Source organism: Bos grunniens, chromosome 22 (assembly GCF_055505025.1).
Source record: "Bos grunniens cultivar Pamir isolate PY7600 chromosome 22, Bosgru_T2T1.0, whole genome shotgun sequence".
In the NCBI taxonomy this organism is placed as follows: Eukaryota; Metazoa; Chordata; class Mammalia; order Artiodactyla; family Bovidae; genus Bos; species Bos grunniens.
In genome coordinates this window covers 17,290,630-17,309,155 of record NC_141186.1, presented here as the reverse complement: position 1 = coordinate 17,309,155, position 18,526 = coordinate 17,290,630, and the positions used below count along the sequence as shown (strand labels likewise).

At 44.6% G+C, this 18,526-nt stretch overlaps 1 protein-coding gene across 9 annotated transcripts in view; it reads left to right on the top strand.

Moving 5' to 3' along the window:
• Window positions 1-5,444: 5,444 nt before the first annotated feature.
• Window positions 5,445-18,526, top strand: part of MTMR14 (myotubularin related protein 14) — a 44,587-nt gene continuing 31,505 nt past the window's right edge. For all 9 annotated transcript variants that reach the window (XM_086366520.1, XM_086366523.1, XM_086366517.1 and 6 more), the window contains exons 1-3: window positions 5,445-5,737; window positions 7,398-7,546; window positions 13,584-13,692. In XM_086366520.1, coding sequence (XP_086222646.1) covers window positions 5,582-5,737; window positions 7,398-7,546; window positions 13,584-13,692 — 414 coding nt within the window. In that variant the 5' untranslated portion in view covers window positions 5,445-5,581. The remainder of the gene's footprint in view (window positions 5,738-7,397; window positions 7,547-13,583; window positions 13,693-18,526) is intronic.

The following is an 18,526-nucleotide window of genomic DNA, read 5'->3' as shown; positions in this document are numbered from 1 at the left end:
AGGACCTTATGGAGTGTTCTGGACCTCTATCATCACTGTCGAATTACAGGGTGTCACAACTTGGATACACAGTATTTCACAACTGAAGAAGGCCCCACCTAACACCTGGCCCTGTGTAAATGTGGAGACCTCAAATTCCAATTGACTACGGAGAGAAGTAGGCAACATTGAGGTAGACTGCTTTCTTCCAAGAAGTCAGATTAAGAACATTTCTTCCCATTTCTCCTTTCTTGCCTTACCATTCTTTTTCGAATTCTTACATGATTCTTCTCTCCACCTTTTGCCTTGCTCTAGCCTGGAACGATAATTCTTCACACATCTCAGGTCATTACAAAGAAGGGTAAACTGACTCTTGGACTGGCTTTGATGCTGGTGAGCTTGTCCTTTCTGGCTGTCATAAACTTCTCCCTGATTTCTAACGCCTCTGTTTCTCTGGAACAAGCTCACTGATTAAACATTTCTGGGGAAGGGGGACGTAGTTACACAAAATATATAAACAAGTCAACGGGTTTAAAGACGCCCCCAGTTTTCTAGCTGGATTGGATCATGGGGACCCTGGCTCAGGAGTACTCTCCAAACCATGACTATTGTTTTGTTTCTAGTAATTATTATTGCCTCCCTAATAATCTGGGGTCTCCCAAAGTTTTAAATGCATGTAGGGAGCCGCTGATCAGCCAACAGATGGTTTCTCTCTGACTGAAAGGACGAAGAGAGAACAGAGGAATGGAATCAGCTCCAAGACATCACCTGACATCATCTCTTGTGACTACTACACTGAGAACAGAAGAGGCAATGGCGACTGAGGGCCATGTTGGTACTGGTGCTTTTTAAACATTTTTATTTATTTAATTTTTGGCTGCCCTGGATCTTCACTGCTACACGTGGCCTTTCTCTAGTTGTAGTGAACCAGGGCTGCACTCGAGCTGTGATGCATGGGCTTCTGATTGCAGTGGCTTCTCTTGTTGCAAAGCACGAGCTCTAGGGCATGTGGGCTCAGTAGTTGTGGCCCATGGGCTTAGCTGCCCTGCCGCACATGAGATCTTCTTGGACCAGGGATCAAACCCACATCTCCCACACTGGCAGGCAGACTCTTAACCACTGAACCAGCAGGGAAGTCCAGTACTTATATTTTTGACCAAACCTTGTGAATGATCAAGACCAAGATCAAACCGCGTGAATGATCAAGAGAATGTTAAAAGGGAGAATGACTTCCCTGGCGGCTCAGATGATGAAGAATCTGCCTGTGGTGCAGGAAACCTGAGATGCATCCCTAGATCAGGAAGATCTCCTGGAGAAGGGAATGGCAACCCACTCCAGTATTCTTGCCTGAAGAATCCCATGGACAGAAGAGTCTGGTGGGCTACAGTCCATGGGGTCACAAAGAGTTGGACACGACTGAGCAACTAACACTGACATAAATTTGTATGACAAATATTGGAACCACTCCTGCCCAGGGTGCCAGAGCAACAAACCAAAACTCAGTAACTTTGGTGTCTCTATTAGTGTTCTGCTTGACCAGAAACATAGTATATCTACTCAGCCAATCCCCAAACACTAAGCCAGCCCTGGGCTCTATACTCACTTCATGGTTTTTCATTCATTTTCTATTTTTCTCTTCCTTGTTCCTTATTGTTTAGTTCAGCCCCATTTTGCAGTTTTTTAGATCCTTGGGCACAAACACTGGTCACTTCATGAAGAATGAGAATATGTTTTAACACTTACATTTTCTTCCTTAATCTTTTTTTTTTTTTTTTTTTTGACCTGCTGCTCAACTTGTGGGATCTCAGCTCCTAGACTAGGGATTGAACTTGGGCGATGGCAGTGAAAGCATGGAATCCTAACCACTAGGCCACCAGGGAATGCCCCTTAATCATTTGTTTTTTAACAGTACTACTGTGGGCAGGAATCCCTTAGAAGAAATGGAGTAGCCATCAGAGTCAACAAAAGAGTCTGAAATGCAGTACTTGGATGCAATCTCAAAAACAACAGAATGATCCCTGTTCATTTCTGAGGCAAACCATTCAATATCACAGTAATCCAAGCCTATGCCCCGACCAGTAATGCTGAAGAAGCTGAAGTTGAACAGTTCTGTGAAGACCTACAAGACTTTCTAGAACGAACACCCAAAAAAGATGTCCTTTTTCATTATAGGGGATTGGAATGCAAAAGAAAGGAGTTAAGAAATACCTGGAGTAACAAGCAAATTTGGCCTTGGAGTACAGAATGAAGCAAGGCAAAGGCTAACAGAGTTTTGCCAAGAGAATGCACTGGTCATAGCAAACACCCTCTTCCACCCACACAAGAAAAGACTCTATACATGGACATCACCAGATGGTCAATACCAAAATCAGATTGATTATATTCTCTGCAGCCAAAGATGGAGAAGCTCTATACAATCAGCAAAAACAAGGATGGGAACTGACTGTGGCACAGATCATGAACTCCTTATTGCCAAATTCTGACTTAAAGAAAGTAGGGAAAACCACTAGACCATTCAGGTATGACCTAAATCAAATCCCTTATGATTATACAGTGGAAGTGACAAATAGATTCCAGGAATTAGATCTGATAGACAGAGTGCCCAAAAAACTATGGATGGAGGTTTGTGACATTGTACAGGAGGCAGGGATAAGACCATCCCCAAGGAAAAGAAATGCAAAAAGGCAAAATGGTTGTCTGAAGAGGCCTTACAAAAGGCTGTGAATAGAAGAGAAGTGAAAGGCAAAGGGGAAAACGAAAGATATACCCATTTGAATGCAGAGTTCCAAAGAATAGCAAGGAGAGATAAGAAAGCCTTCCTCAGTCATCAGTGCAAAGAAATAGAGGAAAACAATAGAATGTGAAAGTCTAGAGATATCTTTAAGAAAACTAGAGATACCAAGGGAACATTTCATGCAAAGAGTGGCACAATAAAGGACAGAAATGGTATGGACCTAACAAAAGCAGAAGATATTAAGAAGAGGTGGCAAGAATACACAGAAGAACTATACAAAAGATCTTCACGACCCAGATAATCATTATGGTGTGATCACCCACCTAGAGCCAGACATCCTGGAATGTGAAGTCAAGTGGGCCTTAGGAAGCATCACTATGAACAAAGCTAGTGGAGGTGATGGAATTCCAGTTGAGCTATTTCAAATCCTAAAAGATGATGCTGTGAAAGTGCTGCACTCAATATACCGGCAAATTTGGAAAACTCAACAGTGGTCACAGGACTGGAAAAGGTCAGTTTTCATTCTGATACCAAAGAAAGGCAATGCCAAAGAGTGCTCAAACCACTGCACAATTGCACTTATTTCACATGCTAGTAAAGTAATGCTCAAAATTCTCCAAGCCAGGCTTCAACAGTATGTGAACTGTGAACTTCCAGATGTTCAAGCTGGTTTTAGAAAAAGCAAAGGAACCAGAGATCAAATTGCCAACATCCATTGGATCATTGAAAAAGCAAGTGAGTTCCAGAAAAACATCTATTTCTGCTTTATTGACTATGCCAAAGCCTTTGACTGTGTGGACCACAACAAACTGTGGAAAAATTCTTAAAGAGATGGGAATACCAGACCAGGGAATACCTGATCTGCCTCTTGAGAAATTTGTATGCAGGTCAGGAAGCAACAGTTAGAACTGGTCATGGAACAATAGACTGGTTCCAAATAGGGAAAGCAATATGTCAAGGCTGTATATAGTCATCCTGCTTATTTAACATGTATGCAGAGTACATCATGAGAAACGCTGGACTGGATGAAGAACAATCTGGAATCAAGATTACCAGGAGAAATATCAATAACCTCAGATATGCAGATGACACCACCCTTATGGCAGAAAGTGAAGAAGAACTAACGAGCCTCTTGATGAAAGAGAGTGAAAAAGCTGGCTTAAAACTCAACATTCAGAAAACTAAGATCATGGTCCCATCGCTTCATGGCAAATAAATGGGGAAACAGTGGCAGACTTTATTTTTCTGGGCTCCAAAATCACTGCACATGGTGACTGCAGCCATGAAATTAAAAAGATTCTTGCTCCTTGGAAGAAAAGCTATGGCCAACCTAGATAGCATATTAAAAAGCAGACATTACTTTGCCAACAAAGGTCCGTCTAGTCAAGACTATGGTTTTTCCAGTAGTCATGTATGGATGTGAGAGTTGGACTATAAAGAAAGCTGAGTGTGGAAGAATTGATGTTTTTGAACTGTGGTGTTGGAGAAGACTCTTGAGAGTCCCTTGGACTGCAAGGAGATCCAACCAGTCCATCCTAAAGAAAATCAGTCTAAAATATTCATTGGAAAGACTGATGTTGAAGCTGAAACTCCAATACTTTGGCCCCCTGATGTGAAGCGCTGACTCATTTGAAAAGACCCTGATGCTGGGAAACATTGAAGGCGGGAGGAGAAGGGGACGACAGAGGATGAGATGGTCGGATGGCATCACCAACTCAATGGACATGAATTTGAGTGAACTCCAGGAGTTGGTGATGGACACAGAGGCCTGTCGTGCTGCAGTCCCTGGGGTCTCAAAGAGTCGGACACACAAAGAGTCGGACACGACTGAGCGAACTGAACAGTACTAATCTGTTATAAATACTGAAGTAGTCACAGATTAAATAATGAGATGTGTTTTAAAACAATCCTATTGGATGGGGAAAGATTGACTAAACAGGATAGATAGATAGTATTTGGATTATTGTTGACACAAGCTAATGTATTGGAGAAGGCAATGGCACCCCACTCCAGTGCTCTTGCCTGGAAAATCCCATGGACGGAGGAGCCTGGTAGGCTGCAGTCCATGGGGTCGCGAAGAGTCAGACATGACTGAGCGACTTCACTTTCACTTTTCACTTTCATGCATTGGAGAAGGAAATGGCAACCCACTCCAGTGTTCTTGCCTGGAGAATCCCAGGGACGGGGGAGCCTGGTGGGCTATGGTCTATGGGGTCGCACAGAGTCGGACACGACTGAAGCGACTTAGCAGCAGCAACAGCAGCTAATGTATATGAGGGTTCATTATACTATTCTCTCCATTTCTGTGAATGTTTGAAATGGTCTGTTAAAAAAAGAAAAATAATATGGGGCTTCTTAACAGAATTTCAAGCCAGTCATGATCCGTCCCTCCCCTCCCTTTTCCCTCAGTAAATTGGGTTGACTATTGCAGCATCCTCCTCTCTCGGTAATGGTTCGTTCCACTCTTCCGCGGTCTTTCCGTGGTTCTTTCCTCCTAGTTCCCGCGCTGTCCACCTCCCCCCACGCAGTCCCAATGGTTTAGCCTGGCTTTCCGGAGGAAACCCCGTGGGGCGGAGCAGGAGGTTTCTGCGAGTGGCCGCAGTCCCCTCCCCGGAGACCACTTGGACCGCTCCGCGTCGGGGGGTGGGCGGGTAATCTTGGGGCAGGACGCGAGTCTTGGGCTCCGATTGGTCACTGCCGGAGTAAACATCCGTCTGGGTGGGGCGGGACCGGAAGTGGAAGGCGAAGGCGGCGGCTGAGGCGGCTGTGGAGATTCTGGACTTGTACTTGGTACCTGCAAGTGCCATGTGCCGGGCTGAGCCGCGCTGAGGGGGCCGCGGGGCGCTGAAGGGGACGGGAGGCTGGGCCATGGCTGGCGCTCGGGCCGCCGCTGCTGCCTCGGCGGGGTCCTCGGCTTCTTCGGGCAGCCCACAGCCACAGGAGCCAGGACTCGGGGAGCTGCTGGAGGAGTTCTCCCGGACTCAGTACCGGGCCAAAGACTGCAGTGGGACGGGCGGCTCTAAGGTGAGTACGGAGCAGCAGTGAGCAGAAAGAGAAGGTCCCTGCCTTGGGAAGTAACTGAGGAAAGGCTGAGGTCAGGGGTGAGAGGACGGAAAGAGAGGGAAGTTCCCAGAGTCTGGACTTGGAGAGTAAGGGTCCGGGTTTAAATACCGAAAAGAGGAACTGGGGTCAGAGTGAACCAAGGAAGGACGACATTTTGGTTTGAGACAGAAAGGTTGGAGGTCAGGGATCAGCCCTGAGAGACCAAGTTCAGAGATTAGAGAGGGGGAGCCGAAGGGAGGGGATAATTCTCTTGCATCAGGTATGGGGACAAAAGCCCTCAAGTCTACTTTTTAAAGGCTAGAGGATTTCTGCAAGTCAGATAGAGATTAGAGTGAAGGTGCTGGAGGGCTGGTGCAGAATTGAGCAAAGAGGTAAACCGAGTTGTGTTGCCTCCTTAAACAGTCTCAGCATGACTTAGAATTAAATCCATCCCTTTATTTCCTTCTCCCATAGAGTAGGAAGACAAACCACACTCTCTATTCCTTTATCAAAAGCAAGTCTTAGTTTCTCTGTTTTTCTACCCTTGGGATTCCCTTCAGTCTCCTTATTGCTAGACCTGGAAAGCTTCCAGTGTGGTCACGCCATTTCCATCTTAGGCACTGCCTGGCAGTCTGATGGGAATCTTACTGACCCTGCCATCTTTGATTCCTCACGTTCTTTCGGCAGGTTTAGCATCAGGTTTTCCAGTGAAATTCTCTTCCATGCAGGGCCATGAAACTCTGGTTTGGCTCCAGACCATCAGCATCACCTGGGGTGTTTATTAAAAATAAAGGTTACTTGGTCCCACCCAGTCCTACTGAGTTAGTATTTCTGAGGTTGGGAACCTGGAATTTGTAATTTTTAATAGGCTTCTTAATGATGTTCATGTCCCTTCAAATTTGAGGATTCCTCATTCCTGTGAGTTTTTCCCACCCCATTGATCTTTTGGGTGGTTACAGGGTCAGTGGTTTTCCTGGGCCTCTTTTCATTTTACACACGCATGAAAATCAGTGTTGTAAAAAGTTATGTGTGACTTTCACTCCAGCTGGCGCTAAAGTTTCTGATCTTTTGCAGGCTTGTTGAGATGTTGCGGGTTTTATGTCCTTCTTCTATGGGGCCTTTCCCGAAATTAGCAAAATAAGAGCAGTTTTAAGGGAGCTGTTCCTTCTATTTCATAAGCAAATTGTAAGGAGACACCTTTGTCTGCAGCTTCTACTCATTACACTAATTAGAGCTTCTGGGTACTGTTTTATGACTGGAGAATTGAGAAGCATCTGGAGCCAAAGGAAGATAATGTATTGATGCTGGTTAAAATAACCTAGAGCAAAGGTTCTTAATACTTAGGGCCTGTGGACCCCTTTGAGAATCTCGTGAAAGGTGTAATCCTCTCTTTGGATGCCTAAGAAACACAGTTTCACCACAACATTGAGGGCTTCAGAGTCCCTCCCTGCCCCCACCAAAGTTTATTACATGGGTTCATGAACTGCACGTTGAGGGCCTATGACCTAGCAACAGGTCTCTTCCTTGTATTGCATTATAATTATAGAGGGAAAGGTTATTCCCAGAGATTTCTCCAGGGTGGGACCCGCCTAATTCTGAATCCCAGAATCTTCTTTATGTTCATATCTCCTCCTCTGTGCAGGTTGAACGCATTGAGAAGAGGTGTCTGGAGCTGTTTGGCCGAGACTACTGTTATAGTGTGATCCAGAATGTGAATGGGGATATCTGTGGCCACTACCCGCAGCACATTGTGTTCCTGGAGTATGAGAGTTCGGAGAAGGAGAAAGACACGTGAGCATCATGTCACCAAGGCATCCCCTTCTGGGAAGGCCTTGACATCTCATCCCCAGGGTCAGGAAAGTCTGTCATTGGACAAGGCAGACTCGCTTTTCCCAGATGTTAAGCCTTGTTGGCATCCTGATAGCACAGCATAGAAGAAGAAGCTGAAAGTCACAGTCCTGGTCTCCTATTTTACTCCCACCCTATCAGTCATTGTCCTAAGACAGCTGACTCCATGCCCCACCTCCCTAAACCTCAGCGTTTCCTTTTTTTAAGAGTGAGTGGGAGGTATGCTTTGCGGACATGCTTAAGGGTACGTACATGTATAGAGCTTAAAGGTCAAAAGCTTAAAGCTTGAGGTCAGTGTACTTGCTGACTGCATCACTAACTTGGGCAAGTTGTTGAACTGCTTTGGCTCTTAGTTTCCTCATCAGTCTCTATCTCTATTTACAAAAGTGACTAGTGCAATCCCTGCTGATAAATGGGACTATTCCAAGCTTAATGTGTGTGCTCTAAGAGTTAGAAATAAGTGCTGCTGTATATTGAGGACCTACCAAAGCCCGGGTGCTTTTCTGTGAGGTAACAGTTCACCAGGTACTAGTGACACAGAGCACCCAGCACAGGATGCAGCCCGTAGGCAGTAAGTAAACGGTAGCAGTTGTTGGCGGAGAAGGCAGTGGCACCCCACTCCAGTACCTCTTGCTTGGAAAATCCCATGGACGAAGGAGCCTGTTAGGCCGCAATCCATGGGGTCGCTAAGAGTCGGACACGAATGAGTGACTTCACTTTCACTTTTCACTTTCATGCATTGGAGAAGGAAATGGCAGCCCACTCCAGTGTTCCTGCCTGGAGAATCCCAGGGACGGGGGAGCCTGGTGGGCTGCCGTCTATGGGGTCGCACAGAATCGGAAACGACTGAAGTGACTTAGCATAGCAGTTGTTGGACACTAATAAGTGATCAGGCTTATTACTTATAAGGCTTATAAGTAATAATAAGTACTTACAAGAGGCTTATAAGGCTCTAGGAAGTGCTTTATGTTGATCTCAAAGTTTGTTCTGCTAGACTTCCTGCTTGCTGTTGATTTTAAGGGAATTCCAGGAGGTGTTGCCAACAATATCTGAAACTCTGGCCCCAGGGAAGCACTGTTATGAGAAAGGCTACAGTAGAGTCATTCTATGGGGTGCAGCAGGCCATCATTGCTCACAGCACTGCTCAGAGCTCACTGGCTAGAGATTCTCAGTCCTAGGTTCCAGAGCCACTGAATCAAAATCATGGCATAACAAGATGGCCCATACATACATAGAGGCTGGAGAAGTGCTGCTGTAGACAAGTTGGGGAGAAGGGTAGATCCTGCCTCGTGTGTGTGTTTGGGGAGACCCTGTGGTGGAGATGCCTTTCAGCTGGAATTGCACAGACAAGTAGAAATGTCCCTTAAATGTCCCTAGTTAGGGACTAGCTTGTATAGGGTCTTGATCATTGGTCCAAGGAATGCAGACTTGCGGGTGTTAGTGGTTCTTGGGCTAGTACCCTCTGAGCACTCATTGAAATCACAGATTCCAGGGGCCCTAAATCAGAATTTCTACATCACAGAGAGCTTCCTAGATGACTCCTTTGCTATAACCTGGAACCACAGGGAGCCAGAGAGGGCTTTCACATAGACAGATTTGCTCATGTGTAAGATGGGAGACATGTAAGTGTGCCTTCTAACCAGGTCGAGGTGGCGTTCCCTGAGAAAAAGGAACTTACTGGGGGAATTAATTGTATGTAGATCATAGCACGTGTATGCCTGCCTCTTCTTTCTATCACTGCCAGGAAGCTTCCACTTTGCCTAGCAGAGTCTCTCTTTCCAGGCCAGGACCACCACAGTATATCGCTAACCCTAGAGGAGTTATAGTCTGTTTTTACTTTTCACTTCTTGCAAGGCCTCAAGGTGATACTAAGTGGGCCATGTCTGTTGAAGAGCAGGGAATATGTGCATGTGTAGGTGAGAAATAGAACTTTTTGCTTTACATGCCTGGATTTGGTGTTACTATGACACTAGTTAGACTGAGTTGCACAGGGTAGAACTGGATTCAGGAAGTGGTTTGGTTCTATTAATCCACCTCCCCAGTTTAGCCCATCATCTGGGAAGAGAAGCCTGGATGGGGCTGTCTGAATGGCCAAGATGTGTGTTTATCAGCAAGACAAACTGCTGCCATGGGCCACATCTCAGGGATCTAGTTGGAGACCCTGCCAGAGATATGAAATCCTTACCTTTAGGTCTGGTCGGTAACACAGACCAATAAATGAGCAATGATTGTAACAAAGGCCAGAATTAGGGCAGGTATAGGTGAGGCATTGGGAGACAAAGTTAAAATCCTGCACTTGATAATTCCCACTGGTATGTGAGCGTAGGGTAGGGGGGTTCCCTCATACCACTGATGTTCAAACATCAGCTGTGTGTTCTACAATTCAACTCAACTCTGACACCATCTACCCAGAGATAGCTTCAGATCTTACAGGTTAAGGGCTCAGTCCCACAAGACAAACATAAATACATAGCCCAGTTTCATTCCTTCGAATAAAAGTATCATGTGTCAGACACAGCCCAGTGCTTAGCATGTTAAGAGAAAGATTCTAAGGCCAAGAAATAATAAAAATAAAAACAGGAACCACTGAGAACAGAAACTGCATTGGTTCTTTGAGTAGGGGACCCAGGACAATAAAGCACCAGCTAGCCTAATGAAAAAAGTGTGCCTTCCTCCACATAAGACTGCCCAGAACCCTGAGGCTGAAAATGCTGGCATGTTCTCTCCTTCGTTTTTGTGGAGCGTTTGTTGAATGGAAGTATTTAGCCTGGGAGACTCAAATGCGGTTTCAAGGCATTTAGAGCTGCTGGTGTGAGCTCAGAGTCAGTTAAAGCAGTGCTGGGACTTCCGAGCTCCCAGTGCAGGGGGCCTGGGTTCAATCCCTGGTCAGGGAACTAGGTTTTGCATGCCATAACTAAAGATTCCCACATACCTCAATTAAGATCTGATGAAGTCAGATAAATAAAAATAACTTTTTTTTTTAACTCAGCAGATAGTGCTGATCTCATCTGTGCAAATGACCTGGGGCCACCAAAAGGTGGGAGGAAGACTAATGTAAGCAGTATTATGTGTATTTTGTTTTATATTCTCTTGGCATCTGAGTTTAATTAGGCAATTATTTTGAACTCAGTTGCCTTTTTATTTCACAGAATGAGGGAAAGGTGGTAGAACTTGGTTTCCAGTGAGCCATGTTTTTTCTAGGGCCTGACTGATTGGCCTGTGCCAGCTTCCCTGGTAACTCAGCTGGTAGAGTCTGCCTGCAATGCAGGAGACCCCAGTTCGATTCCTAGGTTGGAAAGATCCCCTGGAAAAGGGATAGGCTACCCACTCCAGTATTCTTGGGCTTCCCTCATGGCTTAGATGGTAAAGAATCCACCTGCAATGCGGGTGACCTGGGTTCCATCCCTGGGTTGGGAAGATCCCCTGGAGGAAGGCATAGCAGCCCACTCCAGTATTCTTGCCTGGAGACTCTCCATGGACAGGGGAGCCTGGTGGGCTACAGTACATGTGGTCGCAGAGTTGGAGATGACTGAGCAACTAAGCATAGCACTCTGTACGTACTGTGAAGAGGCACTCCAGCCTTCTTCCTTCCTTCAGAAAAGAAAAAAATCTTGGTCGTAAAAATAACATGGGGACTTCCCTTGTGGTCCAGTGGTTAAAACTCTGAGCTTCCACTGCAGGGACCACTCACTCCCTAGTCAGGGAGCTAAGATCCTGCATGCTGCACAGTGCAACCAAAAAAACAGAAAGAAAAAGAGTCTTATGTAGTCACTTATCTATTTGAATTATGGTAAAGATGTAATAAATTTGTGATTTAAAACAAAATGCTTAATAAAAATGGGGAAAAAGTCTTAAATCATACCTTACAGAAACATACACCATGGAAAGTTTAAGTCCTCTTCCTTTATCCTCTTGTTTTCTTTCTACAATCACCAAACTTGGTCCAAGTTATTTTTTTATTATTATTATTTTTTATGCTTCCTGTGCCTCTAACCTGTATCCCTAAATAAGAGGATTTTTCACTGATTATTTCTTCAAATAATTTTTCTCTCCCTCTCTCTCTCCTCTTTCTGAGACTCATATAATGCAAATGTTAGTACATTTGATGTTGTCTTAGGGGTCTCTTAAGCTCCTCTCATTAAAAAACTTTTCTTGCTGTTCTCATTGGGTGATTTTTATTTTACTGTCTTTCAGATTGCTCATCTGTTCTTCTGTATCATCTGATTTGGTATTGATTCCCTCTACTGTATTTTTTCATTTCAGTTATTCTATTATTCGAATCTAATTGATTCTTATTTTTCTGTTTTTTGTTTTTTTTTTTTCCTTCGATTTTTTGGATTGGAGAATAATTACTTTACAGTGTTCTGGTGGTCTTTGCTTTACATCAGTGCAAATCAGTCATAATTATATATGGTGGCGTTAGTGGTAAAAAGCCTGCCTGCCAATGTAGGAGACATAAGAGATGCTGATTTAGTCCTTGGGTGGGAAAGATGCCCTAGAGGAGGAAATGGCAATCTGCTCCAGTATTCTTGCCTAGAGAATCCCATTGACAGGAGCCTGGTGGGCTACAGTCCATGGGGTCACAAAGAGTCAGGCATGACTGCAGTAACTTCGCACACGTGCATGCACAAACATATGTATATATATCTCCTCTCTCTTGAGCCTATCTTCACCTCTACATTCCACCCTTCTCGGTCGTCACTGAGTCCCAGGCTGGGCTCTCTGTGTTATACAGCAGCTTCCCGCTTGTTATCCATTTTACATGTGATAGTATATATATGTCAGTGCTGCTTTCTCAGTTTGTCCTACACTCTCCTTCCTGCTGTTTCCACCAGATCATTCTCTATGTCTGTGTCTCCATTTCTTCTCTTAAATAGGTTCATCAGAACTGTTTTTCTACACTCCATATATCAGGTTTTTATTTGAAGACCTTGTTGTAACTTCAGTTTCAAATGCTCACTTGATAGTAGTTATTTTATTAGCAACTAGCTTGAGAATATATCTGTGAAGGCTACTAAGAAATCAGCAGTGTTTTCAGAAGACTATATTTTTATTAATGCCAACAGAATTTAGATATGCTTAAAAAGGTACCAGTGGTGTTTAGGAGTCACTGAACTTACTCATTCTGAAACAGTTATTTGTGTGCACATGTCATGCAATGACACTAGCAGGACTGGGATGTAGGAGGGATGATGCCCTTGGACTCAGCCTGGAGACTCAACCCTTGTAAGGAAGGAGCTTGACTATCTTCCTTTTCCTCCATTACTCTGCATAGTCGGGAGAGCTTCCCACTGTTGAACTTCCTGCCTCCTGTTTCTCTTGGAACCAGAAGTTCTTACTGGCTGATGTGGAGCCTTTTGTTAAGACTCAGTGGGTGAATCTGTGACAGTAGACCCTTATTTTAAGGGTGTGCTATAGGTGTGACTTGCTTAAACTCATTTCTAAATGTGTTTTTTTGGTGTGTGTTCTAGAAGCTATTTGTGGCCTTGAGAAGCTGGGTGTGTTAACTTCCATGCTTCTCAAGGCCACAAATAGCTTCTTTTTCACCACCTTTGCTCCAGCATTCCCTGCCCTGTTGACATTTTAGACTGTTAGTGTTGGTTGAAATGTTGATAATGTATCAGAGGCTTATAACCATGTGGAATGTGAACTTCATCATATCCTGCCCTCTGAAAGATCACAAAGATGGCCCCGTTATTGCCAGAGGGTCCTCAACATATTTGTCCTACTTTTGGAGTGAAAAACTGAGCACCTTTTGATCTTAAAGGTTTTGAAATCAGGATGATTTCAGTTTTAGTACCTATAATCTAGCTTTTTTTTTTTTCTTTTCTTGAAAAGCTTAAAATGTCTGTGATCTAGAATTTAGGAATCTGAGCGTTTATTCGATTTGAAATGAATATTTACACACACACACCCCTAGCATGGCTTACACAGTACTCATGCACAAGCAGCCTGACCTACCTCTCTTGCCTTGTGTTAGGTTTCAGAGCACTGTGCAGGTGAGCAAATTGCAGGACCTCGTCAATCGCAGCAAGACAGCCAGGTGCAGAGGACGGTTTGTCTGCCCAGTGATCCTGTTCAAGGGCAAGGTAAGACCTCCCCATAGCCTCGCTCTCCCTCCCTTGGAGGTACCTGGCTTAATGCAGAGTGTACAGTTGTCTCAGCAGTGGCCACAGGACTGGAAAAGATCAGTTTTCATTCCAGTCTCAAAGAAAGGCAATGCCAAAGAATGCTCAAACTACCGAACAATTGCACTCATCTCACACGCTAGTAAAGTAATGCTCAAAATTCTCCAAGCCAGGCTTCAACAGTACTTGAACCATGAACTTCCAGATGTTAGAAAAGGCAGAGGAACCAGAGATCAAATTGTCAGCATCCATTGGATCATCAAAAAAGCAAGCGAGTTCCAGAAAAACATCTATTTCTGCTTTATTGACTATGCCAAAGCCTTTGACTGTGTGGACCACAACAAACTGTGGAAAAATTCTTAAAGAGATGGGAATACCAGACCACCTGACCTGCCTCTTGAGAAACCTGTATGCAGGTCAGGAAGCAACAGTTAGAACTGGACATGGAACAACAGACTGGTTCCAAATAGGAAAAGCAGTGCGTCAAGGCTGTATATTGTCACCCTGCTTATTTAACTTATATGCAGAGTACATCATGAGAAACACTGGACTGGAAGAAACACAAGCTGGAATCAAGATTACCGGGAGAAATATCAATAACCTCAGATATGCAGATGACACCACCCTTATGGCAGAAAGTGAAGAGGACCTAAAAAACTTCTTGAGGAAAGTGAAAGAGGAGAGTGAAAAAGTTGGCTTAAAGCTCAACATTCAGAAAACAAAGATCATGGCATCTGGTCCCATCACTTCATGGCAAATAGATGGGGAAACAGTGGAAACAGTGTCAGACTTTATTTTTCTGGGCTCCAAAATCACTGCAGATGGTGACTGCAGCCATGAAATTAAAAGACACTGACTCCTTGGAAGGAAAGTTATGACCAACCTAAATAGCATATTATAAAGTAGAGACATTACTTTGCCAACAAAGGTCTGTCTAGTCAAGGCTATGGTTTTTCCAGTGGTCATGTATGGATGTGAGAGTTGGACTATATAGAAAGCTGAGCACAAAAGAATTGATGCTTTTGAACTGTGGTGTTGGAGAAGACTCTTGAGAGTACCTTGAAAAGCAAGGTCCAACCAGTCCATCCTAAGGGAAATCAGTCCTGAATATTCATTGGAAGGACTGATATTGAAGGTGAAACTCCCAGTACTTTGGCCATCTGATGCGAAGAGCTGACTCATTTGAAAAGACCCTGATGCTGGGAGAGATTGAAGGCGGGAGGAGAAGGGGACGACAGAGAATGAGATGATTGGATGGCATCCGACTCAATGGACATGAGTTTGACTAAACTCTGAAAGTTGGTGATGGACACGGAGGCCTGGCATGCTGCAGTCCATGGGGTTGCAAAGAGTCGGACACAACTGAGTGACTGAACTGAACTAAACTGACAGTTGTCTTGTTGCCAGACAAGTTAGGGTGGTTACGGGGTGCCTGGTGTGGTGGGAAGCAGGCCAGAGAATCAGACCAGTTCCAAAACCACTTTTTTCAAGGGTGATTCTAGGTAGGCAAGGGATGGTCATAGCGGAGGACTCCACCCTGTGTCCTGGAGCCCTGCTGCCTAGGTTCTGATCCTGGCTCTGCTGCCTCCTGCCTGTGCAAGACCTCCATTTCCTCCTCTGTCAAATGGGAAAAATAATCGCCTACATCACGAGTTTGTGAATAGATTAGATCAGATAAGTTGTTTGTCCATCCTTTCAGTAGTGTAATTTACCAAGTATTTATTGAATATGTATCATATTCAGGCCTTAAGGTACCTCAGCATATATGATAAACAAAAATTTGCACCTTTATCAAGCTTATATTCTATTGAGTGTTGTTAATTTGGTACCTAAATAGGGTCTTATTTCACCTATTTTTAATAATCCTTTGATGTATTAGATATTCCCATTTTGCAGATGAAATGAAGGCTCAAAGTGGTTAAATAACTTCCCCAAGTTTACTTTACACAACTTGAGAGCTGAGATTTAAACTTACTGCAAAACGCCCTCAAGTTACTACACTGTAGCTTGGTGCCACATAGTGTGGTATCAGAGGAACCCACTAAAGACGGGCAGTGGTGTGGACTGACAGGCATGGCCTCATTAAGTGAGCGGGACTAGGCTACGAGCTTTGGCAGAAGAGTGGGAGGGTATCCCAGGCAGGTAGCTGCCTGGGGCGTACAGTGAGGCAGGCATGAGAAAGGCTGGGAGACGACCTGATGGGAGTGAGGTAGGTGGCGGAGCTGAGGATGGAAGGGGCTGAATGCAGGAGGCTGGATGCTGGCTGAGGTGTTTGCATTTGCCAGACAAGCCTCTGTGACTTCCGGACAGGGAAATACAGAATACAAATATCATTTTGAGAAAGATTAATCTAGAAGAAGCAGACCAATAGCTTGGAGGAGGGGAGGAGAGCAGAAATGTCTGCCCTCTCTTCTGTTCATCTGGTAGGTGCCTGTGTGTGCTGTGGTCCTGGCGCCTCTGGGACTTTAGTCCATTCTCCTAGCATGCAGGCAAGGGCTGGGGCACAGCACTGGGAGAGAGAAATGCTAGCCTGATTCCTCTCCTTTTGTGCCTTCATGTGACAGGAGGAGATAGGAAAGGAGAAGCAGCCACAGACTTTCATAGGGTAGGTCTGTTTCCTCTCCTGTGCCAATCTTTCGTAAATGGAGGAAGGGCAAATGTGACAGGTGAGTCAGGAAGCCACAGACTTCATAGGGTTGGTCTGTTCTAGGGGAAAGTATGTCTGCGAGTAAAGTTCCAGAAATTGATCTTCTTAAAGCTTACTTATTCCCACTAGAAATTATGTAGGAAACACTCAAACCAGTACTTCCCACAGTGTGTTCTATAGAACAGTAGTTTAAGGATATGCTTGTACAAAGCATTCCCTCTCAAATAAGATTGAGAGACATCATACCCTAGATTCACCCTGACCCCCAAGCTCCAGATTCAGGAGGTTCATTGGCAAGTGTACGTCAGTGTAGGAAAGGCTCTAAGAAGTCCTGAAGCAGAGGAATCTGTGTGGTGTTGTCCTTTCTCACTCTGCAGACCTTGAGAAGGGAGTTTCCAGAATGCACTTGGGAAATTGCGGTGAGACTGAGAGAAAGAGCCGCGAGGCAACACATTTCAGAGGAGGGTGAAGAGTTGGAGGGATTTTTTTTTTTTTTTTTTTTGTCATACCCCAAGGCTTGTGGGACCTTACTTAGTTCCCTAACCAAGGATCAAACCCAGGCCTTGATCGACAGTGAAGGCGTGAGAGCCCTAACTGCTGGACTGCCAGCAAATTCCGTTTTGGGGGCAGGGGTGGTATTACTTTGAGGAGGCTTTGATGTTAAGGGCTTTACCATTCATCCTGCTTTCTTCTCCCTTTGCACCTTTTTGTCTGTTGATGTGATCCCATTGTGTTCCCTGTAGCTTCCCCTGACTCAGTCGTGTTCACTGGCTTAATACCTTCTTATGTACATTTTATTCCTATTGTGTTTGATAGGAATAAGTCTGCTATCTCCTCTCTTCTGTAATCCCTGTGAGGACAGAAGCCGTGTCTTATTACTGCTATCCTCCCAGTGTCTAGCAGCTGCCTACCCAGCTGGTGTGGGCAGGCTCTCTAGGAAGACACTGCTGTTGAGTTACACAGTAGTGGGCTCTGTGCTGGGTTGTAGGGGGACAGGTGACTGAGACAGTCCTGTCACCCTGGAGCTCAGTGGGTGGGGAAGGCAGACCTATGAACTTGAGGATCAAGAGATGGGGAAGAACAGGAGAAGGTCTTCTGTTGTGAGGTGGGCATCTTGTCCTCAGGTGGGTCTCCCAGCAGGCCCTAACGAGTTTGGTGACAGCAGTGTTTGCTGCCAACATACCCAGCCAAGCTGAGCCGGGGAATGTATGCTCAGAAGTGCCGACTTCCTGCTTCCTTCCAAACTCAGTCCATTGTGGCTAGGGCAGCTTAGGAACTAAACGTCTGATTTTGTTTCATTTCAGTTAATTTCCATTTTCTGATTGAAGCAATGTACAATTTTTTTCGATTAAATACAATTTTCTTTTGAGGTAGGACTACATTACCCTTTAAACACTGAAAATAAAGCATCCTACTTGTGATGTGCTGTAATTATAAATACATATTGGATTTTGAAGACTTAATCCAAAAAATGTAAAATATTAATAATTTAAAAAGTGATTATATGTTGACATAGTAATATCTTGGGACATATAGGCTTAAATAAGATATATTATTAATTTTTTAATAAAACTCAGTTCAAGCATTTAAGAGTAAGCTGTTCTCACATGCCATTTTCTCCACCATCACTTGTATCTGGTTTTTAGAAAATTAAAATTGGAACAGGTCTTCTTTCTCTCTGTTTCCTCCCTTAATAAATGGGGAGCAGAGATCAGCTGCTTTTATTCTACGTGCCAAAGTTGGTACTAAATTTATAAATCCTACAGAGCCATCTTCCTCATGCAACATTAGAGGCCACCCCTAATTAGGTAAATGGATAGCTTTCAGAGTGTATCCTGCTTTTTCAGTCAAGAGTTAAGCTTGAAGTATGGAAATGGTGGCCTGTGCATTGGAGCCGTGAAACCCAGGAGCAAGGTCAGACATGGACCCGCCCGTGGGGTACGGCTTCCCCCAACTCCAGCACTCAGGACCTTCCTGTGGAGGTTGGTATTTCACTTGGGAAGCCAGCCAGCTTGCCCATCCTCCTCCACCTGATGAGTCCCCTGGGCTGGGTGTGGCTGCCTATGAGACCAAAAAAACAGGGACAGATCAAGGGGATTTGGGGAAATTGGGGAGCAGAAAGAAGAATCTGAGCCTTGAAAAGAGCTC